The sequence below is a fragment of the Poromitra crassiceps genome (genome assembly GCF_964638095.1).
Source record: "Poromitra crassiceps genome assembly, chromosome: 15".
In the NCBI taxonomy this organism is placed as follows: Eukaryota; Metazoa; Chordata; class Actinopteri; order Beryciformes; family Melamphaidae; genus Poromitra; species Poromitra crassiceps.
In genome coordinates, this window is record NC_139634.1 from 39,807,950 (window position 1) to 39,835,088 (window position 27,139).

The following is a 27,139-nucleotide window of genomic DNA, read 5'->3' on the forward strand; positions in this document are numbered from 1 at the left end:
GAGAGACTTAGGTATCTGAGGACCAATTCACTTGAGAAATATGATAATAAGATTGATGCTTTTAGATGTTTTATTACAGAAAGTGTATAAAACCCATGACCAAAATAGTCATTGTGTTTCTTATGAATGGAATTATAGCTAAAATAAATTAACCCCCTTTTGGCTGGGGACCCCCTGGAACCCCCTCAAGGACCCCCATTTGAGAACCCCTGCCTTATGTGACTGGTAGCACGACGTAATAGGCTACTGAATGTCGATAATGTTTTTTTTTCTCCTATGTTCTTTTGTTTTGTTTTCCTGTGTCTGAGCCTGTTTGTTTGTCTTGTTCGTATGTTGTTCAAAAAAGTTAAAAATAAAATATTGCATAGAGAAAAAAATCCCACTGACCAGACAAGGGAACCCAGCGTGATGTTGACCTCTGGCTTGTATACGTCATCCCTGTGTCACTCTATTGGGAGTTGAACCCTGTGTTTTCCGTGTCAGTCTTGGGAGTTGAACTTGTGTCTCGGTCTCTGTTGGGTCCAGCTCTTCATCATGCTGGGGAACGACCGGGCCAACGACTTCTGGGCGTCTCGGCTGTCGCAGAGCGAGGAGCTGGACTGCGACGCCGTGCCCGAACAGCGCAGAGAGTTCATCGGCCAGAAATACAGAGAGGGCCGCTACCGGAGCCCACACCCCAGCTTCAACACCCAGGACGAGCTGCTCAAGGTCAGACTCTGCTCCTGTCCTGTCACACGTCTCGTCAACTTAGGCCATGTCCACACGGAGACGACTTTAGGTGTATCCGCTAAAGTTTTTTGTCATATAGCCGTTTCGTCCAGATGGAACCGCGTTCTGGGACTATACGTTCTGGCCGTATACGCTAATTTTTCAAAACGGGTCCCAGAGTGATTAAATCTGAAGATGCCACCCTTGCATTTCCGTGTTTACAACCCATACGCATCTTTCCTGAAACGATGACGCCATAGCCCCACCTCTCTCCACCAGCAACAATAACAATCATGGCAGTAACGTTCGTGCTACAGCAGTGGGGATCTTGCAGCAAAATATAATGCTCCTCTATTACCACCGTCAGCAACAAGTGGACACGGAGAACAGCGTGTAGCCTACAACATCCTCAGGGCTCCACACAGCTGACTCTTCCCATCCACCCCTCCCCTCCCTTCATCGGATATTTCCCAGAAGGCTTAGCGGCGGCTACATTTTTACAATAACACAAACAAAATCAGGCTTAACGTGTTAGATAGAAATTATATTTATTTTTAATACAACATGCAATTCTGGAATATTTTAATATTGGACAAAATGAAATGAAATGAAATCTAAACCCTGAGTGTAACCAACATACTCTCTTGCCCTATATATAGCCCTCGTAAATACAACGTGAATAGGGAAGTGAGAGGTTTGAGGAACACGCGGTTGCACTGTGATGTCTGTGATATCCGCTCGTGTCCACTCCAACAAGACTTTAGCTTACTTGACGCGACTTTTTCCAATAAAAACACATTTATGCCATGAGTTTATATAATGTATATTTATGTTGCATCATTTAGCCTGTGCTGTGATGTGCAGGAGCGGCCAATACGCTGGGATGTGTTTGCAACATGTCTAAAGATCATGGAAGTGGATGATATCAGGAACGTCACCGATAGTTAACGTTCTATATTGTAGGCTACAGGGAGACCATCAGCCCTGCTGAACAGCTCTGCATTTGCCTGTATACTGTAGGTTTCATCATTTTATTCATCGACATGGCAAACCTCCCCGCAAAGCCAAGGGTTTAAGCTGCTGCTACAGTGAGATAGACATTATAGACTGTGCGCCCCTAGAGGTTGTATGCCATTATTGACGAGATTGTCTTTCTCTGTTATTCTACAGCGGTTTCAGTGGTTTCATGTGGATACACACATTTCTTGAAACGTTTCCATGTTTATGGAAAACTTTTCTGAAACGAAAAAAAAAAAGATAGCTTCCGTCTCCGTGTGGACATGGCCTTAGTCATCACATTAAAGGGGCAGTTCACCCCAAATTCAAGAATAAATATTTTCCCTATTGCCTGTGTGAGGCCCGGGCGAGCTGCGTCTGCGAGGGCGAACCCACAGGGCACGGTCAAAATGAGCGATGCCACTTCAGCGGGCGAGGCAGCGAGGGATGCTAGTTGAAGATAATACAACAGTCTTTGAGCACTGAGCAAAGGGCTATATAAATAAATAAATAAATAAAATAAATAAATCTAATGAATGTATTATTATTATTATTACTGTATAAGCACATATTGAGAACATAATTGAGAATAATACACAGATCACTGAAGACAGGCTACGGTAAAGAAGTGGATCTACTTTGTTCATTGTTCGCTACAAACCAGTTCACCAGCTACAACCAACATTCTGCAGCATGTAGCATTTTGCATCCCTGCACCTTCCTGAAACCCCTTTTTCTGAGAGAGAGAGAGAGAGAGAGAGAGAGAGAGAGAGAGAGAGTGTGCGTGTGCGTGTGTGTGTACGTGTGTGTGTGCGTGCATGTGTGTGTGTGTGTGTGTGTGAGTGTGTGTCAGGATCTCGCCCAGTTACAATGACGAGGAATGTGCTTTGAAACGGGCACAGTGAAAGAGAAAGCAGTGTTGAATAGAGCCACTCTGGTATTTGGGTCTGTGCATTTCCTCTGGCGGTGGAAACGCTTTCAGAGCCCAAAACACCCGGCGTTGCTTCACCTCCTCCACCTCCCCTCTCTCACTCTCTCTCTCTCTCTCTCTCCCTCTCTCTGTCTCCCCCCGATGACCCCGTCCTCCCTCTCTCTCTCTCTCTCTCTTCTCTCCTCTCTCTCTGTCTGTCTCTGCTGTAGGTGTTGTGTACCGCGGTGAGCGAGCAGAATCTGCTGAAGACCGTCACTCAGATCTTCTCGGAGGCGGAGGCCGCTCGCCTCGCCGACTCCAACGGCTACGAGCAACACCCGCCGGATTATTACACCGCCGGGAACTCAGGTGAGAGCCGCAGGACGAGGAGCCATGTTTCTTTTCTTCTTCTTTTTTTTCGGATTTCCCCCCATTTTCTCCCCAATTATACTTGACCAATTTATCCCCATGCTGCCCTATTGGCTGCCCCGGTCATTGCTCTGGGGAGAGCCATAGACTAGCACCATGCTTCCTCCGACACATGCGCAGTAGCCAGCCGCTTCTTTTCACCTGACGGGGAGTTTCACCGGGAGGAGCCGTGTTAAAGTTTCATTTCTGCTTTTAAACTTCAACCCCTATCCAGTTCATCTAGCTTCTCCACTGTCTGTTCTGTGCCAGTGTCTGCTAGCTCTTTCCTGGGAAAATCTCAACATCACAAACAACAGAAGAAGAACAAGTGGGTAGTTACATTAGCATGAGCAGTGATAGCCACCATAGCTGAAGATGACAGATATAAGCCGTTCCTCCTCGGCAGGACTCGTCCTTCCTACTTCCTCCCTCTGTAGGCAAGAGTCCTTCCTCCTCACATTGGAAGAGCAAACATTAGGAACAGGCTAGCGAGTGTGCGTGATTGCGTCATGGTCCCACCGTCAGATTTCACCAAAGTTTCTAGCTTATTAATAAACAATTGAGTATTAAAACATTTGCTGTCACACTAAAGTGCTAACATATTCACAAATGACAGAAGATACTTAGATTTTTAAATGTGTAAATTTGCACAGCCGGCGATGTTTTGCTGCTTGCCATTTTTTAAATACCCAGCTGGCAGCAATCATTCATCTGTGGTTCATTCATCATAGAATTGTTGGTACTTCACGTGCGTTGAGTGCACACATGAGCGTCCTCGAAATGTCTCTCTCCTGAGGACGCAGTCCTTTGTAGGAGTCAGACATTGGAACAGTTCTTTGTAGGAGTCAGACATTGGAACAGTTCTTTGTAGGAGTCAGACATTGGAACAGGACTTTGTAGGAGTCAGACATTGGAACAGTTCTTTGTAGGATTCAGACATTGGAACAGTTCTTTGTAGGATTCAGACATTGGAACAGTTCTTTGTAGGAGTCAGACATTGGAACAGTTCTTTGTAGGAGTCAGACATTGGAACAGTTCTTTGTAGGATTCAGACATTGGAACAGTTCTTTGTAGGAGTCAGACATTGGAACAGTTCTTTGTAGGAGTCAGACATTGGAACAGTTCTTTGTAGGAGTCAGACATTGGAACAGTTCTTTGTAGGAGTCAGACATTGGAACAGGACTTTGTAGGAGTCAGACATTGGAACAGTTCTTTGTAGGAGTCAGACATTGGAACAGTTCTTTGTAGGAGTCAGACATTGGAACAGTTCTTTGTAGGATTCAGACATTGGAACAGTTCTTTGTAGGATTCAGACATTGGAACAGTTCTTTGTAGGATTCAGACATTGGAACAGTTCTTTGTAGGATTCAGACATTGGAACAGTTCTTTGTAGGAGTCAGACATTGGAACAGTCCTTTGTAGGATTCAGACATTGGAACAGTTCTTTGTAGGATTCAGACATTGGAACAGGACTTTGTAGGCTTCAGACATTGGAACAGTTCTTTGTAGGATTCAGACATTGGAACAGGACTTTGTAGGCTTCAGACATTGGAACAGGACTTCGGCGGCCAAAGGAGGATCCCTCCTTGACATTGAGAAACAGCTATAGGCTGTATTCAAAACCTCCAACTATACTAGTAGTAGTATGTAGTGATTTGGCCAAAGTGTAGCATGTAGTATGCAGTATACAAACAAAGCAACAGCTGCAGTAGCCTCTGCCAAAAATACCTGGATGTTGTGCTGTCGGAAAGATCTCCAGTCTACCTTCGTCTACTTTGTCCCACAATGCAAAGCGCTGGAATGGTCACAATAACTGCAGAGAAAATTATGTACTATTCCAATGTATTGATCATCATTAAGCTCATTATGTGCTTTCTATATAGATAGATATACACGATCATATTGCTCCTGAGACGCACTTATCTGTACAAACACCATCATGAGATAGCAGGAGGTCCAGCTGTCTGACCTTGAAGGTCTAAGCCTGGTTGGTCTGACCCTTGACCCAGAGAACTGCACCATAGCGCTGAACAGTCACGTGACATCTTTTAGCCCACAAGTGAGTTTCCCATACATTTTCTCCAGACATTTTGAAAAATCCTAATATAACGAGTAACGTTTTAAGGCTGGAGCAAAGCCAACCCGTGACCTACTGAATCGTGAGTGACCATAAAACATTTCAGTTGGAGCAAAAATAAAAAATAAATAACATCGGGGGAAAAAAACGAATTTTCATTCCCCCCCTTCTTTATTTTTTGGTTTTTGCTTCAGACATAATGTTCTCAGGCATATTCTCGATTAGAAGTAGCTATTATGAAACCATTAAGTGGTGAACGAGAGTGATGTGAAAATGACAATTGTTTCAACTTTTTGGCCCTGGCACAGGCGACGCAACAGTCGGCCTTGGTTGCCGCTAGTGCTTTCTAGTTTTCATGGTGTGTCTGGGTCTTTCTAAACGCATTGCAGATGAATGTGCGAGTGCAGGTTAGTGGAGGTCAAGGCTTTCTGGACTCAGATGAACCCGGCCAGACTGGAAGCTTTAATCTCACTACAGTCCGGTTCAGTGAGCAGAACCCAGACGGTCTTCATATCTCTGTTTGCTTTGTCAAAGCCTCTGTGTGTGTGTTGTGTGTGTGTGTGTGTGTGTGTGTGTGTGTGTGTGTGTGTGTGTGTGTGTGTGTGTGTGTGTGTGTCGGTGTGTGTGAAAGAGAGTGTGCAGTGTGGGAGGCTTTGTGATAAAGAGGCTGCAGTTGAAACATGAACAGAGTTGAGTCTGTCTGACAGAAACATCCACACTGATACAAACTACAGCAGCTGGTCAGGTCTCCTCTTGTCTGTAATGCTTCTCTTTACTATTCCGTTGTATTCTGTTCTATTGCGATCTTCTTTCCTCTTTTATTTTATCTTCATCTTCTCTTCTGTACTTTGTTCTTCCTCGTTTGACTCTATCCTACACGTTGCTAACCTGATGCTGCAAACCATCTGTGACCTCGTCTTTGGAAACTGTTTGGCAAAGGGGCGGGCACGTTAAAGAAATACCTGGCAGGTGATTGGATGAACCAGCCGTCTATCACCGTCTATCACGCGGGGGCTCGCTTCTCGCTGTCGTCACATCTGAACCCCGCCCGTAGCTGCATCTGGATGCTGATTGGTCCAGCTCACGGCCGGGGGCGGTGTTAAACCAATAGCTTGGAGCACGGCAAGATGAATTTCTCACGTGATCTCGCGAATCCGGCTGCCTCACAAGGTTACTACTCTGCTGTACTTGAGTCTGTTCTATCCTTCTCTACTCTATTCTGTCCTACTTCATTATGTTCTACTCTCTACTCCACTCTATACCGCTCGACTCCACTCGACTCTGGACGCATCTCGATACTGTGCTGTGTTCCCTCTCTGGACGCGTCTCGATACTGTGCTGTGTTCCCTCTCTGGACGCGTCTCGATACTGTGCTGTGTTCCCTCTCTGGACGCGTCTCGATACTGTGCTGTGTTCCCTCTCAGGACGCATCTCGATAATGTGCTGTGTTCCCTCTCTGGACGCATCTCGATAATGTGCTGTGTTCCCTCTCAGGACGCATCTCGATACTGTGCTGTGTTCCCTCTCTGGACGCATCTCGATAATGTGCTGTGTTCCCTCTCTGGACGCGTCTCGATACTGTGCTGTGTTCCCTCTCTGGACGCGTCTCGATAATGTGCTGTGTTCCCTCTCTGGACGCGTCTCAATACTGTGCTGTGTTCCCTCTCTGGACACGTCTCAATACTGTGCTGTGTTCCCTCTCTGGACGCGTCTCGATACTGTGCTGTGTTCCCTCTCTGGACACGTCTCAATACTGTGCTGTGTTCCCTCTCTGGACACGTCTCAATACTGTGCTGTGTTCCCTCTCTGGATGCGTCTCGATAATGTGCTGTGTTCCCTCTCTGGACGCGTCTCGATACTGTGCTGTGTTCCCTCTCTGGACGCGTCTCGATAATGTGCTGTGTTCCCTCTCTGGACGCGTCTCAATACTGTGCTGTGTTCCCTCTCTGGACACGTCTCAATACTGTGCTGTGTTCCCTCTCTGGATGCGTCTCGATACTGTGCTGTGTTCCCTCTCTGGATGCGTCTCAATACTGTGCTGTGTTCCCTCTCTGGATGCGTCTCAATACTGTGCTGTGTTCCCTCTCTGGATGCGTCTCAATACTGTGCTGTGTTCCCTCTCTGGACGCGTCTCGATACTGTGCTGTGTTCCCTCTCTGGACGCATCTCAATACTGTGCTGTGTTCCCTCTCTGGACGCGTCTCGATACTGTGCTGTGTTCCCTCTCTGGACACGTCTCAATACTGTGCTGTGTTCCCTCTCTGGACGCATCTCAATACTGTGCTGTGTTCCCTCTCTGGACGCATCTCGATACTGTGCTGTGTTCCCTCTCTGGACGCATCTCGATACTGTGCTGTGTTCCCTCTCTGGACGCATCTCGATACTGTGCTGTGTTCCCTCTCTGGACGCATCTCGATACTGTGCTGTGTTCCCTCTCTGGACGCGTCTCAATACTGTGCTGTGTTCCCTCTCTGGACGCGTCTCAATACTGTGCTGTGTTCCCTCTCTGGACGCGTCTCGATACTGTGCTGTGTTCCCTCAGATCCCAGCGTGTATGATGAGATCATGCAGCCCGTCCTTCACTCTGGATACCTCTACAAGTCCGGCTCCATGAACAAAGGCACTTTATCCCGGAAAACCAGAGAAGGTAGGCGAGGGGGGGTGCGGTCAGCTTGGCACAGGTCTAACGGGGTGGAGGGGGGGTCAGCTTGGCACAGGTCTCACAGAGGAATGTGTCCTCTCAGTGCCACAGGCAGAAAGGTCTTGTTCAGGACACGGTGGGTTTAGTGGACAGACGTCCAGGAGCAGCAACACAGCTGTGGCTCTAGAGACCTTTTTCTAAACATTCTAAACTGACCCTAGCTTACTTCCTGTTGCGGTGTTTGCTAATACGATAGCTGACAGGAAATAAACTAGAGTCCAAACTGTTCCCTCGCAACTAGCGATGTTAACGATGAACCGTTAGTCGAACTGCCGTTAAGAACGTAACCGATTTAAAAATGAATGAACTGTTTTGACCGACAACACAGTCTCCAGAGCTCACACTGTTAACTGTTATCAGTCCAGCAGAGGGTGTACCTCACCCTCAACACAGCCATTCTATTTGTTTACAACCATTTAAATCTTTTTTATAGGTATAGTTATCAATATATTTATAGTTATAGTTGTAAGTGCGAATGGGCCTTAACTGTGGTGAGATGCATAAGCAGGTGAACTGACATTTATTACAACAATAAAACCGTCAGCCATTCAGCAAAGCCTCTCTGACCGATGACAACACAAGTCAAGCCCATGCTGGATGCTAGCAGATGGGTTTGTACTAGGGATGGGCATTTCTAGCAAAAACACTATTCGAAATTCGCTGGCCAAATTCGAATTTAATTCGAATTTCGAAAATAAATAAAAAAATGTAAAAAAAAAAAAAAAAAAAAAAGATTTTTTTTTTTTTACATTTTTAATTTTTTTTACATTGACATTTTCGAAAATAAAAAACAGTTTTGACAATCATGAGTGGTTGTGGTTCATTAAATATTTAGTAGGCTCAGGTCTGAGTGCCAAAGGGGTGCCAAAGTCACCCCCTCTCCCTCTTCATGGGATTTCATCCGCCATTCATTTTTCCATAAACCTTGCTTAAAATGCTTATAGCGATTTGACTATACCGGTACTTAGAATCAGGGGAGACAATGCAACATTTCACTCCAAAAAAAAAAAAAAAAAAAAAAAAAAAATTCGAATTTCGAATTTCAATAATAAAAGTCGACCTTGATAATAACAACGATTATTCGAAAATTCGAAATTCGATGCCCATCCCTAGTTTGTACTGTGTTTAACCCAGATCCAAAGAAAGGATGTTGCCTCAACCAAATACATCTATTATATTTATTTAATTATATTTATTATTAGACGCTGTAGATCTGTAACATGCTGCACTGTCCACAGAATACTGTTCTTGGGTTAGAAAATGTGAACAGTTCAGCTAAAACGGACATTTCAGTCATTATCTACTCACCCCCATGCCGAAGTCAGGTGAAGTTTCTTAGTTAAAAAAGAAGAAAAATAAACAGTCCTGGAACTTCACAACCAAACAACAAGAATGTTGCAACATTCTCCTAAACAACCGAAGTTCATGGGGACTTGTTGTAAAACGTGACAAAAAAATTGCTGCATACAGCTCGTCCGGCGTAATCCAAGTCTCTGGAAGCCCTGAGATGTCAAGACGTCATTTAAACCCTTGTTTTTAGCTGAAATCTTCATGGTAGACTAGCCGCTGAGCTCAAAGCCACGTCCATGTTAGCGTGTCCATGTCTGAAGTGGGTGCACGAGCTCGAAGACCCGTATGTACATGCACCGCTAGAAGTAGTTCTGTTTATCAACCCTGGATTTTTGGACTGTAAAGCTTAATTTATACTTATTACTATATTGGAAAGTGTCGCTTAACACATGGTGTTGCTCATGTTGCTGCATTTATGCTTATCTCCTCACCTCAACAGTCACGTGACACTCAAACGCTATAGACAGAGAACTAGTGCAGACAGCCAAGAGAGGGAACGCTGTCAGTGAAAGCACGTCGGAGGCAAGATGTAACGTACTTGGCTGCAGCCACATATAAGGACACACAACCACACACAACTCAACTCCTCTCTCTCTGGGAACTGTCACTCACAGTGTTCTTTGTGATTTTCACCAAGTCATACATCAAAGACAGGCTGATAAAAATAGTGGAGACACGTTCATTAATTTCATTTCAGCGAAAACCAAAACAAGGAAGTCATGCGCGCATGCCGTCTATATAGCCTATCAGACTTGCGCGACACTATGTGACGTAGTCAGCGACACTAGACATTTCACCAGGTAGCAGACACTGCTCGCCGACACTTGAAAGTGTCGACTCAAGTTCTCATTTCTGTCGGCGACGGTTTCTAAAGTGTCGACAGACGAAGCATCAATTTGGCTTAATCCTCTTGCAAAAAGTGTTCACACACCTGGACTGCACAGAGGGATTCAAAAGTAAGAGTTGAGATCCAGACATGCAGCGCACGTACGCTCCTTTGAGCTCTACTCTACTCTACTCTACTCTACCCTGCTCTACTCTACTTAGTTCTACTCATACTGTGTCTCCGTCAGACTTCCAGAAGTTCTGGGTGACGGTGGATAAATCTCTGCTCTTCTATGAGTCGGACCGCTGCTCTGAGCCCTGCCTGCAGATCAGTGTGAAAGACATTGTGTGCCTGGGAGTCAGCCGGCCCGACAACAGTAACAACAACGGCTTCATCGACAGGTACAGCGACCACTCACTCTGCTCTATTCAAATAACTATATTTTAGTTTATTTCATTAACTTGTATTTCTCTTTGACTGGGTCTCCATCAGTTTCACAAAGCATACACGTAAAACCATTTTAATAATTTATAAAACTGAAATTTCAAAATAGTAATAGTCGAGTTGTAATATCTTGAACGCATTAATTTGTTCACAAAGTGCTTTAACAAACAAATACAATCAAACATCAAGGTGACAACAAGGTAAAATGATGACAATAGATGGTAAAAAATAGTAATAATAAACAATTAGGCAAAATAAATGAAAACAACACAGAGTGAGTCCAAATCAGTTCACTGTATGAAGTCTGCTTGTGACCTTTGACCTCAGGCCTGGCCTAAACAGTGACAGACAGACAGACAGACAGACAGACAGACAGACGATGCCGTAACATTTAGTTAAACTGTATGTCCAGCATGACATATGCATACTTCCTGTCTTCACCTCAGTGTGTGCCACTTGCTGCTGTAAACCTTCACTTCCTGCTTCCTGTCATTGTCCGGCGCTTTCCTTCTGCTATTGGCAGGTTTTGTGCACTCTTCTTCATGTTTTTGTCCTGTGACTACCCTGCGTTATAATTCTGCCTTTAACATTCAAATGTGAAACCCTTTCAAATGTATTAGAATACATAAGCTATCACCTCAAGCCACTAGTGACCAGACCAGTCCCCAAAATCTCCATGGACCCTCTTTGGCATAAACAAGTTTCTGACTGCTATTGGCTCCATGTTAGATAGCACAAAGTTCATACATTTAATAATACTTAATTAAAAAAAAAATATATATACATCATTTTAGTTAGAATTAATGCATACATTTAATGGAAATTTGTCATAAAAGGTTAAGACAAGGTCAAATCAAATGTCTTCATCCATGTGTTTCAATTTCCATGATACCGCCCCTTTAAATGTTTAAACGGAGGATATTTGGGATTTGACGATCCTCTTCCCTGCTGTTAGGTTTCGCTACACCTTTGAGCTGTACTTGACTTCAGAGAAACTCTACCAGTTTGGCCTGGAGACACCAGACGCTCTGCACAGCTGGACCAAGGCCATCGGAAAGGTACCACAGCTCAACTCATCCCTCGTTTTTACTCTTTAGTTTGATTCTTTCTTGTATTTGTCCTGCTCTCTCTCCTCCTCCCCTCCTCCCTTCCCCTGCTCTCCCCTTCCACCTCTTCCCTTTCCCTGCTCTCTCCTCCCCCCATTCTCTCCCCCTTTCTCCCATCTCCCCCTTCCTCTGTCTCTCTCTAACATAAGATTGTTCAACCATGTTTTTATTATTAGTAGTAGTATTATTATTATTAGTAGTAGTAGTAGTAGTAATAGTATTAGTAGTATTAGTATTATTGTTATTATTATTATTATCATTATTGTTACTGTTATTGTTGTGTTCAGCTAGATTTAGCTAGACATATTCTCTGTGAAGCCCTCTGAGAGATGCTTGTGAATTAGGGCTATACAAATAAACTTGACTTGAATTTCACTTATTGTCTGATACTTATCCTTTAATAACGTGCCTTTCTCTCCTCGGCAGGCTGCGACACCGCTGAGCTGCCACTGCCTGCTGACGCGGGCGTTTGAGCGGGTGGGTCGGCTGCGGTACAAGGCCATGCTGGACCCGGCGCAGTGGAAGGAGGCCTTCTTCGTCCTGCAGAAGTCCAACCTGTTCATCTGCCCGGGCAGCGACGGGGCGGCCGAGGATATCCTCAACCTCAACCGCCTGCAGGAGCTCAGTCAGTGCCCCCAGTTCTCACTGTCCTTTACAGCACGGCTTCTGACCCTGATAAACCCCAAAAACTAACCTGCGCTCACTCACAGTTTCAGATGTAAATGCTCTGACTTACTTTCCGTGTTCCGCGGCCTCTGATAGCTGCGGACTCGTACCGGTCATGCGGATGCACACCCGGTTCCATTCATTCTAGAATCCGAGGGTCCGTCGGCCTCGCGTTCCACGCATGCGCATTTCGATCCACACTCCATTCCAGTAGGTGGCGGTAATGGCACCGTATCGTTGTTTGCCAACCGCTAATGTATAAACCTCAAGAAGAGGAAGAAGTGTGTGCATTAAGAAAGAAAATGACGAACTTACGACAGCAAGAAGAAGAACTTTGTTCTTAAGAAGAAGCAAAAGGCATAAAAGAGAACCACTTAACCAGAATAGGAGCAGCAGGGACGGTGAAGAGAGTATTTTGGTGCAGGAGATGAGAAGCATCTCTGGGTTTTATGGCGGTTTGCAAACCAACTACGTGGTGTGTGGAACAGGGCATGTGCAGTCGGCACACTTGCAATGCATTCAGTCTGCACGGTCACAAATTTAGGGCTGCACGCGGACGACCGCAAAGTGGTCCGCACGGACCCTCGCGCACATTTATTATGACATTTACGTCACACGGACCAAATGGACCTCTCTCAGTGTCTCGCTCAAGCGGACATGGGAAGTATGAGTTGGCCTTTAATGCACAGAAGTTCACGGATATATAGAAAATTATGCATGAGAAGAATGATGATGAAATTCCATTCTACAACATTTCACTTTGACGTTACTGACACATTTATGACACAAGTAAAGCCTCTGTAGATTGCTTAAATCTTCTTCGAAGCAGAGACACCAGACTACATCTGCATGATTCGCTGAGCTCATCTGTCTGTTCTGTTTGTCTTGAAGGTATGGCTTCAGAGAATGAGAACCACGACAAGAAGGACATCCTGGTTTTAGTTGAAAAGGGAAGGTAAGATAAGATGAATTCCTTATATCCATTGGGGAAAAAACAAACCTCATTAGGCTACCTGAAGTCCTTCATTCAGTAGGCTATTTCTAATATATAGGGGCTTCTGTAAAGGTGTTAGTTTCTTCAACCAATGATTTAAATTGCCGTCTATCCAATAAAAACCATCATCATTTGGTCACATTTGTGTACAGGTTGCCAGAATTTAAATTTGCTGCTAAAACATCATCACATGACATTTCCTTTTTCAAGCGGTGCAAACCAAACCCTCTCTCTCTCTCCCGGGCAGGACGCTGCACCTGCAGGGCCTGGGCCGCACAGACTTCTCTCTGTGGCACGCAGACATCCAGCGAGCGGCGGGGGGGCGGGGCAACACGCTGCGGGAGCAGCAGCTCAGCAGGAACGACATCCCCATCATCGTGGACAGCTGCATCGCCTTCATCACCCAGTACGGTGAGCGAACACCACTGATGATGCCTGAGCTTTGGATGACTTCATTATTTACACGCAAAGTCAAATTTGTAATGTCAACCATTTTTGTACGAAAATGTGGTAAGAAATGCATTCACTCTGCGCATCGGGGTAGGCTACTTCCTGATCAAAATGGTAGCAGTTTTTTTTTGTTCAGCACAGTGGTCCACCAGCAAGTGACTAAAAAGGTTGGACTCAAACGCAGCGTCCTGGCTGCTGTTGATTCTGCTGTTCTTTCTGATGAAGCAACGGTTCGATCACAACGTACCACCCCATATAGCAGTGATACTCAACATGCGTCCCGCGATGGAATTACAATTTTTTTTTTTTTTTTTTTTTTACAGTGCACCTGAACGCAACATGCAAGATACCCGCTGAATAAAGTGTCCAAATGTTCATGTCATTCTGGCCAATACTCCACTTCTGTTATAGCATTTCAGTCTGGAATATTTTTCAATAATCTATGATTTAGCTGCTAAATTGTCAAATACCGCCGTCTGCTCGCTACCCAGGCACTTATGTATGTACTTAACCTAACTAACTTAACCTAACTAACTATCCGGTGTGCACAACATTGTCAGACTAAACTCCGGCTGACACCCCAAAAACCTACAATCCGCTACAGAAAAATGTATATTGTTTGTTTATTAACTGCGTGTTCATATATAGCGTGTTAGCATTTTTTTTACTATTTTCAACTGTTAATTTGATTCACGACATAATCCACTATGAAATACCCACAATGCACTGCAATTTCTAGTGAACAGCAAATGGACCCTACATTTTCTCCCATATACCACAATGCAATGCGGCCGTCTTTACCAAGGGAGATGAAGAGTGAGGTAGTGTCTGACACTCGTTTGATCGTTTCCATAGTTCACTCTATGAGTACATGAGGAGTAAATGAGTGAGCCATTCCGAACACGTTGAAGGTGTACCTGTACCACGTTCTGCTGAGTGATGTTCTGAGCATGCTCCATAGGTCTGGGCCACGAGGGGATCTACAGGAAGAACGGGGCCAAGTCCAGGATCAAGCTCCTGATGGAGGAGTTCCGCAAGGACGCCCGCAACGTCAAGCTCCGCATCGGAGACAACTTCATCGAGGATGTGACGGACGTCCTCAAGAGGTTCTTCAGAGAGATCGACGACCCCATCTTCATGGTCGACCTCCACCCGCTGTGGAAGGACGCTGCCAGTGAGTCGCTAACAGGACCTCAAAACGATATATTGGTTTATACGTAATTCTGAATATTGGAAAGTGGGAATTTAAAGATCTTGAATATATGAGCACCTTCACTGGAGAATGTTTGCTATTGGCCTAAAAAAACAGTCGAATCCTGGTAGAGATTGTATTGATGTTTCAAGTCAACTTTAAGGAAATTGGTGTTTTCACAAAAAAAAAGATTTAGGCCACTTTTGTCCGTGATGAAAGTTTGGGAGGGGTAGCAGGAAATAGACCAGAATGCAATGCAACCACCTTTGACCATATAGAAAATATGGACGGAGTCACTGTGACATCACCCGTTGATTTTTGGTCTCCCGTTTTGAAGCCTAGAGTATGGGAGCGTGGCCGTCGCCATCTTGGGGTTCGTACACAGCTAGTGCGAGATGGCGCGAGACCAGGGGTTTCCAACAGAGTCGCAGCTCCGCCTGCTATTGATCCGTGAGCAGTAAGCTGCATGATCACTGGACAGGCCATCTGTCAATCACCCCCAAAACATCGTCTTTTCTATTGTCTATTTACTCTAAATGGGTGAGTTATATAAAAATTCACCGCCGTACAGTTCTTATGAAAGGTAAAGATTAGCTATAGAGACCAGGCTGTAAGCATGTTTAATCCTGTTGTAAAGTCGGGCATTTTAACATGGGGTGAACAGGGACTGACTCGCTTTTGGAGCCAGCCTCAAGTGGCCATTTGAGGAACTACAGATTTGATCACTTCTGCATAGGTTTCATCTGTCCAACCCCCGAGCTTGCCACTTGGCGCTGTTCCGCACCCGGGAACGATTACCACCCCTCCCCTCTCCCCCGCTGGTCAGCTTTCACATTACAACATTTCTTCCACGCTCGGAAATGGAACAGAGTGCACTTGCGTCATCAACTATGCCTGGAGTTTATCTTTGCCCGGCTTGGCTTTCACACTCGCAAGTGTTTCCGTGCCCGGGCACGCCAAATCGCTCCCCAGACCACCTTTTCAAGTGGATCCTGTCACGGTTCCCTGTTGTGCGGCCCGGGCGCAGAATGGAACGAAACGCAACGTTCACACTCGTTAAATGTTCCGAAACTGGGGTCAATTTGGGGACAAGTGTTCTCGGGAATGGTACCTATGGGCGCCAGTGTGTAAGCACCCTAAGAGGATCTGAGGGGGGTTTGTCCTTTAAGGTTGTCCTGTCTTCACTCCCCTCCTCTTCAGAACTCCCCCAGAGGAGCCAGCGTTTGGATCGCTATAAGGAAATAATCCGGAGTCTTCCCAGAGTCAACAGGACCACGCTGGCTGCCATCATCAGCCACCTGTACCGGTCAGCTCAATGTGTTCTATCCATTGCAATTGACTTGATCTTTATTTTGTTATTGATCGTTATTCATATATTAACTTTGGAAACGTCCTTCCTTCCTTCCTTGCTCCCTCTCTTCCTCCCCTGCCTCCTCAACCTCTCAGGGTCCAGAAGTGTGCCGATCTGAACCAGATGTGCACCAAGAACCTGTCCCTGCTGTTCGCTCCTAGTCTGTTCCAGACGGACGGGAAAGGAGAGCACGAGGTGAAGATCATGGAAGATCTGATCGACAACTACCTGTGTGTCTTCGATGTGAGTATCACTAACATGGGAGTTATACAGTATCACAATTTATCACCTGATATTATTGACTTTGTTACCTTGTTTGTTTGTTTGTCAGCAGGATATTTCAGAAAGATACACTTTTGCACGAAACAACGAAAGTAGGTCATGGGCTAACTTAGAACAGGTAGCAAAACATGTATTTCAACTGTCATAACCCGGCTCTATGGGTTATGGCAAAAGAAGGGAACAGGACGCAAAGTGCAAAAAATATAAAGTATTTATTATAAATGTAAATAAATGAAGGTAAGTATGAAGTGTGTTGATCTGTAGCATCAGTAGTGTCAGTGTGGATGCGTGTGGATAGTGTAGTGTAGGGTGTTTGTCAAGTAAGTAAATCAAGAACAAAACCAATATGCAGGTAGCTGGCAGGAGGGAGAGAGACAGACTGAGAACCAGGAGCTTTTAAAGGCTATGGAGCACCGGGCCCAGGTGCCCCAGATCTGGTAATCAGCTGCTCCTCCATGATCAGCCAATTAGCTCTCCAGTCATCTCCTCTGGCAAAGACAGACAATATGAGAGACCAGCACACAGACAGACAGATAGACAGGCAGGGCCGTCACACAACAGAAACGGTGCGTTGAACACCCTGTTGTGTTACGCAAGCGTTGCACCTATCTGTTGGATCCACTGTGCACACCGCCTCTTTAAACGGCGGGGGTTTATATACACAGCGCTGCTGGGTAACGCCTGTGACACACCCACCAAACGAGACACAACATACCTCAAATCCCGATGCACACCGTTTCAAGGAAACATGACGCTCAACCCGGAAACCGTAGCAAACGGTGCACACCGTTTTACAGATTGAACATACCCCTGATTAAGCTATCCACCTTATTTTTGAATGCCCCACTGTAAAATAATTATGGGCACAAGGTCCGGTTTAACGTGACTTAATTGTTGCAGCTTGCCATTTCCTTTGTTATACTCTGCTGTATTCAGACCCGAATTATAAACCGGAAACCGGAGTACGTTATAAACATTATAAATATAGTCACGTTATATACAACTAACCAACGCTGGGGGTCCGTATGGAAACAGTGTTACTTGAAATGGTTAAAAGTTCAATCAATTTGGTCATTCAGTGGCGTTTTACTGCCATGTAAAGTAACTAATGTTAGCCGCTAGCATTAGCCACAAGTAGCCGACTACCCATACAGTATGCATTATCCCAGCACCCGAACGACATTTAATGCATAAAATAAAGCTGAAAACGAAAACCAGATTTCTAAATAGCCGTTATTTTGATAAACTGAGCACACAAGGGTAATCTAAATGGTTACTTTGACCGTCTAAATTTTTTTCTAAACTTATAAAAGTGACATGTTAACCCTTACGGCTTTTTTTGTCAAGTTAAAACCGGCATCATGGCAGCTAGAAATAAGGTGGATAGAAAGAAATCTAAGTTTGTCTCCTTTAGTGAAGGAAAAACAAGTGTCAAGTGTTAAATGGCTAACTTAAAAATGTCCCAGTCACACTGTTCCATTGAAAAAGTTAAAAATATTTGTTTTGTCCATGGCTTTTGTAAAGTTTGATCCTGCCCATTCCTACGAACACCTGTTTCTTGTCGACCCTCAAGCACTCCTAGATCCACTGTTTTCATACCCCTGAGTAACTTCCCACGCCCACTGCCCAAAAGGGGGTGTGGCATCGGGCGTGCCCAATCACAAAAAAGCGCCTGAAGGCAAATGGATTCAAATCACAAAAAGGCACTTCACTTCCAAACGGAAGAACTGATTAACTTCCCACACCCACTGGCCAAAAGGGGGCGTGCTAACAGTAACTTTGTAGAAAGGTTGGCGGAGGTACAGTATGCACTCTACTGAGTCTAGCTTCTCTGTTTTCTTCATGTTAGTTAGTGCCGTCTGATCATGTTTGATCATGCCAATACTAACATTGCACATTTGATTTGATTTGATTTGACGGTTAAAATTTTTAATACAATGTACTAAACAAAGTACAGACACGAATCTCAAGGAATAACATCAAGGATAAAGCACAATAAAGTCAAGACTTATTTCCATTGTGGTGCTTGGTCTTAAACAGATAAAAAAGCAATACAATCATAAAGAAATTAACAATTATACAGTGAGAGGCAAACAAATAAACATCAGAGCCTAGGCATGGACTTTATCTAAAAGCCACAATTTGACCTTATTCTTGAAAACACCTTGGCTGCTTGTACATTTTAAGTGGAGGGGCAGCATGTTCCAGTTTGTACCCCCGATCAATTTAAAGGAGCATTTACCCAAGTTTGTTTTAAAACCAGGTCGACGCAAGTCAGCAGTACTGGCTCTAGTGTTGTGGGAGTGTGTATCCCCACTCCTCTGAAAGTGACTGCTGAAATAGTCAGGGGCCCTGTTGTTATAGATGTTATGGACCATGTTAAGTTGGAGCTGGACTTACCTAGCATCCACGGGGAGCCAGCCCAACTTCTGGACTTCCGTCGATATGGTCTTTCCATGTAGATACCTGATTCATGTGAACAGCTGGTGATGCACACTTGCACATAATGTGGAGAGCCAAAATGACATTTTTTGCAAATGCATAATTGCTCTAAATTCATATGTAAATCCGTCTGTAGCGTTTTTTCCCCGGTGATGTAACCTCCTCTAGCTGATTGTGTTTGGCTCCGTTTGTTTCAGATCGACGAGGAGCATCAGACGCAGATCGAGCTGGAAATCAGCATCATCACCACGTGGAAGGACACTCAGGTACTTTGACATTTTATTTCTGTATTCATGACAAATAACAATTTGAGGTAAATACTGTACTTGTAAAGCCTTTTCAAGGATTGCAGATGCTTGATTTACTATGTGATCATATCCCCACTGCAGTGACTGCATCCACTAAATGAGTCTCTTACATCTTACTATTACTACAGTAGATTTGCTTCATCAAGTCAAGTCAAATTCGTACTGTAGAGTATTTTTAATCATTTTGTCCCAAAATGCTTTACAGAAGAATTGACAAAAATGGGCAAGACTTTAGATAATAAACAAGATAGAGGAAACAAATCACAAATTCCAATAAATGCATTTGAGATCCATACATTTTTTCACAATATATCCCGTATTTCATATTTCATCCCTTGTAATTTGAGACTTGAGTGTTGAAGCTGTGGACTTGAAAACACAGACATTTTTGTTGTGTTTCCTCTCAGCTGTCCCAGGCCGGTGATCTGATCATCGAGGTCTATCTGGAGATGAAGATACCAGACTGCTGCATTACTCTCAAAGTAAGTACAGTATGGGACTAAGTAAGAAGCCAGATTCACCAATGTGTTCTTAAGATAGACCTTAAGAAATCACATAAGAGAAAATTTTAGGAAGTTCGATGGCTCTTAAGTGTAATTCTTCAATATTTTCTTAGTAACAGTTTCATTTGTTACAAATTTCTTAAATTTTCCCAACTCAGAACTTCTCAAAACAAGGCCTGAATTAATTATTGTTAATACACTTTAGGCTTACTGCCTACTGTGTTGACAGATGAAGGCGGTATAACTCGTGCCTCTGCCCGGCAGGTGTCTCCCACCATGTGTGCTGAGGAGCTGACCAATCAGGTGCTCTACATGAGGAACGTCCCGGGTGGGGACAGAGACGTGTGGATGACGTTCGAAGCCATCGAGGACGGACAGCTGGGTGAGTCCCCGGCACAGCGCAGAACTGTCCATCACACTCCATCCAGAATGCATTTCAGTTGCTGCAAACCACATGCAGAGTTCTTGATTATATAGCATGCTAACCGCTAATAGCTTCTAGCTTTTTCAACCATCTCTCAAAACGTCATACTGTATGGGTGACTGAAACACTAGCTAGCTAGCAAGTACAGGTCACGCTCATTTCAATGGGGAAATCCATGTCCTGCTCAGTTGCACAGTGGCCTTTTTCTGTATTAGCAAATGAATCAATTGTGACGACCAAACATTTTAAACTACTCACAGAAAAAATAACTCAAGTTAAGCCTTGGGGCATCCTATAATAAGACTGTGTGTGTGTGTGTGTGTGTGTGTGTGTGTGTGTGTGTGTGTGTGTGTGTGTGTGTGTGTGTGTGTGTGTGTGTGTGTGTGTGTGTGTGTGTGTGTGTGTGTGCGTGCGTGCATGTCACACGTCACTTCCTGCTTTCTCCCTGTACCAGCGGCGCGAAAAATATGAATGGCGGTGGACGGAGAATAAGGTTACTTTTTTGATCCCGTTTGAATTGTGCCACGGGGTGCCAGCGCTAATTTTGTCAATTTAAAACTTAACTTTCCATGTCCAGAAAGTCGCAGTTTGTCGCCAAACTGTTGCACTAGAAGTTATAAATCAGAAAGACTACATACACTGTCGCCTAAGTGATGTCACCTTCCCTACCGGCAAAGCTGAAGACCGGCGACATGCTTCCACAAGCTATGTCATTTTTATTCAAAACTAACCCCTACGTTTCAGTTTGACGACAAACTGACTTTCTTGACATGCAAAGTTATGTTTTAAATTGACAAAATTAACGTTGGCACCCCGTGGCACAATTCAAACGGGATCAAAAAAGTCACCTTATTCTCCGTCCACCGCCATTCATACTTTTCGCAGCGCTGGTACAGGGAGAAAGCAGGAAGTGACGTTTCACTTTGGCTCTCCATGAAAACCCTCTGGAGAGAGAGAGGAGAGGCTGCATGCCAACTCTGTGAGCGAGGCCTGACTAAATGCCCTATTACACAGGGACGACTATTCCACTAGTTTCTAGGAGTTTGACCAATCACCGGTCACTCAAGCTTCCTCTTGACCAATCACCGGACACTTAGGTCACTCAAGGTTCCTCTTGTGCTGGGACAGTCCCTACCCTGAAGTAGCAGCTAAAATAAATCCCTCTAAACGGTGTTCTAAGAACTATGGTCGTTCCCAGTTCCTGCGCTGCAAACACAATAAAAAGGGCGGAGTTCCTCCTGTTGTTAGAAAGTATGAGAAAGTTCCTCCCCTCTGAAAATGCCTTTTAGTTTCCCCACTGGGGATTAATAAAGCGTTCTAATGAATGATGAAATACTTTCATTGGGCTGTGGAAACTTCCAGCATGGAGACATCGTGGAAAGAAGCCGGCCACCCAAACATCAACCTAAAAGATGTCACAAAAAGTTAGATCTGCAGCATTCTGCTCAAAATAGCGCAGAACTGAAATAACGTGGAAAACAGGCAGCAGTTGTACTTAATTAGATTAGAGAAGTAGGAGAAAGAGAAGGACATGGAAACTGGGAGCCAGCTTCTGTTTGACTGCTGAGGAAGGCGTCGAGTGGAGAGTCCGTTTCTGGTGATTTGAACGAAACGTCTGAGCACCTGAGAGTGAATACAGTTGAAATAGGGTAGATGGTAATGGATTCCTTCTCTTCAGCTGGACAAGCGTTATTTTTAACGCTTGCTCAGCCTTTTATCAATCATCACATCTGTTCATCTTTATTTCAGAGGATCATTTGTGGCAGTTTAAAGTCCCTTTAACACATGCAGCAGCTTCCCGTCAGAGGTGATGTGTGATGTTCCAATATTCAACATTCCGTAAAAGTAGATCCAGCGATTTCTGCCTTTGTGTCTTAGTGCGGCAAAATGTCATGACGGCCTGATGTAATAAATAGGCTTTCAGGTAGTCGACCAATCACAAGAGACACTGAGCGGTGACTCACTCGCTGAAGCGTTTGTGTGTTTGAAGCGGAGAGACGATTAAGTTTCAAAAGCAGAGAATTTATAAAATGTTTCCAAAATGTCCGTAAATGGGTCAGACTCTCAGTATAACAGCAGGAGAAATACAGCAGCTCCTTATCCGCCATCTTTCTACAACAATAGCAAGGGAGGTGTTCAACATGCGGCCCGCGTCACCTCCGCCATGCCGAACGCTTTCTCCAGACAAACTTTACAGAGAGGAGAGCAGAGGAGACACTGGTGCACAGAGAACATGGAGATATGAAGGTTCTATCAGATTCTACGTGTGTGAACCGGTGTCTGTGTTCTCCTTCCTGTTCCAGAGCGTCCGTTACACCCCAAAGACAAGGTGCTAGAACAGGCGCTGCAGTGGTGCAAGATGGCCGACCCGAGCTCCGCCTACCTGGTGGTGAAGAGAGTTCCCAAAGGGGAGGGCATCAACCTCCTCACATGTAGGTCACACCTGCATTGTCCTCCTCACTCCTAACCATAACCAGAATGTAACGCTATGACATTTCAGACTATGGTATGGTCTACTCCTTTTAATTATACATATTATAGCCCATCGAAGCAAACAAACAATCAAGTATTTTGCTTTGAAGAAAAATATTGCTTTATTGAACTGAAACGTGTGTTTGTATGTGCTCTGTAATCAGAACTGTGGTTCCTTGATACGGCGGTATAGCTTAAAATTGTATACTGTTACAGTACATCCCTGCTAATTCTAATCATAACGTCCCAATGAAGCAGCATTTTGAGAGGATCGTATTTCCTCAATGTGTTTATTGTTGTCCGGCCTCCAAGAGTGAGTCAATAACCATGACGGCAGTAAGGATGACTATGTGCTTGTGAAATGTTCTGTCCAGCCTACGAGAGTGAGATCATGAAGGTGGGTCTGCTGAAGTGCCGCGAGGAACCTCCCAAACTGCTCCAGGGGAACAAGTTCCAGGAGAGAACCTTCCAGATCCGAGAGCACAAGCTGCTGCTGCTCAAAGACAAGAAGGTGCAGACGACGTATTCGCATGTGGAAACCGACAGCTTCCCTGAGATTAAAGAACGCTACTTTATTGGCATATTCAGAACTAAAATGACATCTGACAATTGATGCTCAAAAGACAATAACTATTTCAATTGATTTTGGTAGGGGAAAAAAACATTTGGAAATGTAATTTTCTTCTCATAGAGAAAATGCATATTCAGAAGCAAAATTACACTGGATTGTATGTTTAAATCAAAAGGCATGTGATGAGTAAACAAGAGTCTGACATGAATGTTGAAGCTGTACAAACACTGAACTGCCCTGTACAATATGTTGAGCTTTGACGGGTTAACACATTTCCAAAATAGTTATTTCACATCAAAGTTAAGCTCTTCCTGATAATGTCAATATACCCAATAGATGGTCAAATCTATTCTGGATTGTATTTTTAATGTGAGAATTCATTCTGTTCTCCATCTCCATCCCTCGCATCCTCGTGGTCCAGAGCATCAAGCCAGAGAAGGAGTGGCTTCTGAAGTCCATGAAGATCTACATGGGGATCCGCAGGAAGCTGAAGGCTCCGACCAGGTGACCCAAACGAACCTCACACACACACAATAACACTGTGTTTACTACACTAAAGATATATGAAATGCCAATTATTGTTTGTTCTCATTTTTTTTATGTCACTGTAAACTAAACTAAATATTAATAACATTCATATACTGTAATACAGTGAATATTTGTTGATCAACTAAAATGATGTTTCCATGTACAGATGGGGCTTCACAGTGATGTCCGACAAACACCAGCTGTAAGTTTTTTCTGAGTCTCTCTTTTCTCTTTTTTTTACAGTGTTGTGTTCAGTTTTGACCAAAACTTCTTAAACCCCATTTTTATAGACTTGCTTGTATGCGATGTCGTCTTTTTATCTTTTATCTCAATATCGCCTTTCTATTGGCTTTTCATCTTTTATCTGCCTCCACGTGCCTCCTCGCCCGTGTGTTATCTATGTGGTTCGGTACGGTTGGCGTTCACATCCGCGAGTGTTCTGTACCCGCCTACCCGGGCACGCCAAAGTGTTCCCCACACCACCTTTTCAAGTGGACTCTGTCACAGTTCGCTGTACCGTTCCCGGGCACGGAACGCAACGCTCACACTCATCATACGAACCGGACCTGGGGTCAGTTTGGGGACAAGTGTGCTCGGTTCTGCTCCCAGGTCCCCAGTGTGAAAGCACCGTGTGCGTGTGTGTGTGTGTGTGTGTGTGTGTGTGTGTGTGTGTGTGTGTGTGTGTGTGTGTGTTTGTGTGTGTGTGTTTGTGCGTGCGTGCGTGCGTGCGTGTTTGTGTGTCAAGACTGTCTGAGTAGTTTGAGGAATGTGTACTGTAATGCTTGTGAGTAGAAGCTTGACCTCTCCTCCTCCTCTTCAGGTATCTGTGCTGTAACTGTGAGACTGAAATGTGGGACTGGATCACCAGCTTCCTCAAAGCCCAGGTCAGTTGACCTCTGACCTTTTTATTTATGTTTCATCCTTAACCACAGTGTGTCTGTCATGATCAGATGAGCAGTCCTGCCTTGGTGTAAATACTGAAGAGACATTCATTGGTTTTCTTAACCCCATGGTCTCACTGGTAACACTTTACAATAAAGGTACATTCACTTAATGGTGAGGTAATGCCTAATAATAAGCATTAATTAGCGTATAAAGTACTATGTGTAAGAATCAGAAATTCCTTCTCATTAATGACACCAGTGGCCGTTAGGGTAACTGCAGTCTGAAACTGCAAAGACCAGTGTTCTGCCAAAAAGTGATTTGCTGCCAGAAACTGATTTTGGGACTGTGCACAGCGCTGCCTCTACCCACCCCGTGAGCCCACCGATAGACCCCCCTCCAGGACCCCCCAGCCAGAACCTCATTGTGCCCCTGGTAATCCAATTCAAAACGTCGTGCTCCTGGTATTCCTGGTTTAAGTGTTATTATATTAAGTGTTTCGCGGAGCCAAATCAGTTTCTGGCAGCAAATCACTTCAGTGCGCCGGGTCCTGGAGGAGGGTCACCCCCGGAGGTGGTCTCCCCGGAGCAGCAAATCACTTTTTGGCACAACACCGGCCCTAGTCCTTCATGTAGAAATCAGTCCACACAGGCCCGCTATAGGCAACCGAGAAAGTCTGGGAAGGTCTAATTTTTGAAGTTACGTTACAACCCCTTCATTGACAGTAAAATAATAATAATAATACATAAATTGCTTCAGAATTCTTACATATAGAACCCTTAATTAATGTACCCTTATTGCAAAGTGTTACCGTCTCACTTACGGTGCTTCACAGTTTTTGAGGAAGCCATTTAAAATTCTTCACTAGTTCAAGTTCATTCAAGTTCATTTATTTGTTTGTCCCAGAAGGACGATTTGATTTGCAGCAAAACATATAAAGGCAGACATAAATCACCAGGGAGACATAAAATCACAAGATAAAACACATGATAACCTAAAATAAGACATAAACAAGTACGCAATGTAAGACACATAAAACAATAAAAATCAGGATGGCAGTTGGAGGTATCAGTGCAAGTGCAGGTAACCCAGACAGGGCCTAGCTGAGGTCAAAAAGTAGCAGCACATCAAAGAGAGTTAGGCAGCAGCAGTTCAAAGTGCTAGTGCAAGTGAGTGAGTAAGGCAAGGCTAGGCTTAGTAACCGCCTTACACATTACAAGAAGATGTAGCTACAATAAAGCTATTGTATTTGTATTTCCCCAGTAATACACATACATGTGTGTGAAATACATAACAACAAATTTGTAAAACAAGCAATAGATAAAACAAAAACAAAAAACACAGGCTGATCATTCAGCGTAGTTAAGTCCCACAGTAAGCAACAAGTTACCTCCTCCTCACATCGGCATTTAGGGCCTGGATAGAAACAGGCACAAAGGAGAACTTATACCTATTCACTAGCAACCATAGAACATTAGATTCCCAGCACATACTGTACTGTGAGCATTGCACCATGTTGTGCCAACATAACATGTGTTGTGCTTCTTGTGGTGGTTCTTGTGGTGCATTTGTCTGAGATGGGGATGGTGCAACAGCTGGTTGCCCCAATGCCTCATCTCCAGTTCTGATGAGATGTTCAGACGTATGGAGGTTGTTTCCTGTCTTTATTCAAGAGTGCGGTCTATCAATTTCAGAGTATGATTTATTGATTTCATGTTCAGATTTTGTAAGGCTTTCCCTCAAACCCCGCCCTCACACTCACACAGCCCCTGCTCACGCTTAGATCAGCTCTGCTCAAACTCTATGCTTACTCAAATATATAGTAGTATACTAGTATAGTATATAGTTAAAGTGTAACTTACCCCCAAAACACTTTTTTCAGCTTTTAACCAATATGGCTTTTGGGGTGGTATGTGAAGGATTCTGGTCAAAATCTCCACATTTGAGACCAAACTGTTAGAATTTTACAAACCCCTATCATTTCAGCAGCATAGGTGCCCTCTATGAATGATGAATGAATGGCCGATTTGGTACATCGTTACGTCACGGTATTCATTTTTACCACCAAAAAAGTGACGTCTCAAGTGTCATCTCTTCATCAGACTTTCTCCTCATCAATCTTTCCAAGCAACTTTGAGTGCAAGCATAGAGTTGAGCACAGGCAGAGCAAATCTAAGCGCAAGTGCAGACTATTTGAAAATCTGAACATGAAATCAATAAAATCATGGTCTCAAATTGCTAGACTGCGCTCTTGAATAAAGATATGGAAACATCTCCATACAGACCAGGTGTTCAGGTCAGATCAGAGCAAGTGAAGACTGAGTTTGTCGCCCCCTGCAGAATGATGACCCCTGCCCGCCGGTGTTGAGGCGCCACTCGTCGTCTGATATCTGCAAGCAGAAGTTTGGCACCATGCCACTGGTCCCCATCAGAGGAGACGAGAGCAACTCCACCATGCTGTCCGCCAACCAGACCCTGGTGAGCTCCACAGGAGTGATACACTCTTCACTTTGCACAAAATAGTTTCTACAAAATTATTAAAATGCCA

At 44.3% G+C, this 27,139-nt stretch overlaps 1 protein-coding gene across 1 annotated transcript in view; it reads left to right on the forward strand.

Annotated features, from left to right (window-relative positions):
* The window catches only part of arap3 (ArfGAP with RhoGAP domain, ankyrin repeat and PH domain 3), a gene marked incomplete at its 3' end in the record, with an annotated part of 57,976 nt that overhangs the window by 24,184 nt on the left and 6,653 nt on the right, over positions 1 to 27,139 (forward strand). Inside the window, exons 13-32 of the mRNA XM_083652306.1 lie at positions 526 to 708; positions 2,845 to 2,983; positions 7,642 to 7,746; positions 10,224 to 10,414; positions 11,338 to 11,478; positions 11,953 to 12,151; positions 13,084 to 13,147; positions 13,434 to 13,597; positions 14,598 to 14,810; positions 16,029 to 16,134; positions 16,275 to 16,422; positions 19,101 to 19,169; positions 19,619 to 19,693; positions 19,979 to 20,096; positions 22,442 to 22,570; positions 22,985 to 23,121; positions 23,603 to 23,685; positions 23,876 to 23,911; positions 24,530 to 24,593; positions 26,932 to 27,069. Coding sequence (XP_083508432.1) covers positions 526 to 708; positions 2,845 to 2,983; positions 7,642 to 7,746; positions 10,224 to 10,414; positions 11,338 to 11,478; positions 11,953 to 12,151; positions 13,084 to 13,147; positions 13,434 to 13,597; positions 14,598 to 14,810; positions 16,029 to 16,134; positions 16,275 to 16,422; positions 19,101 to 19,169; positions 19,619 to 19,693; positions 19,979 to 20,096; positions 22,442 to 22,570; positions 22,985 to 23,121; positions 23,603 to 23,685; positions 23,876 to 23,911; positions 24,530 to 24,593; positions 26,932 to 27,069 — 2,502 coding nt within the window. The remainder of the gene's footprint in view (positions 1 to 525; positions 709 to 2,844; positions 2,984 to 7,641; positions 7,747 to 10,223; positions 10,415 to 11,337; positions 11,479 to 11,952; positions 12,152 to 13,083; positions 13,148 to 13,433; positions 13,598 to 14,597; positions 14,811 to 16,028; positions 16,135 to 16,274; positions 16,423 to 19,100; positions 19,170 to 19,618; positions 19,694 to 19,978; positions 20,097 to 22,441; positions 22,571 to 22,984; positions 23,122 to 23,602; positions 23,686 to 23,875; positions 23,912 to 24,529; positions 24,594 to 26,931; positions 27,070 to 27,139) is intronic.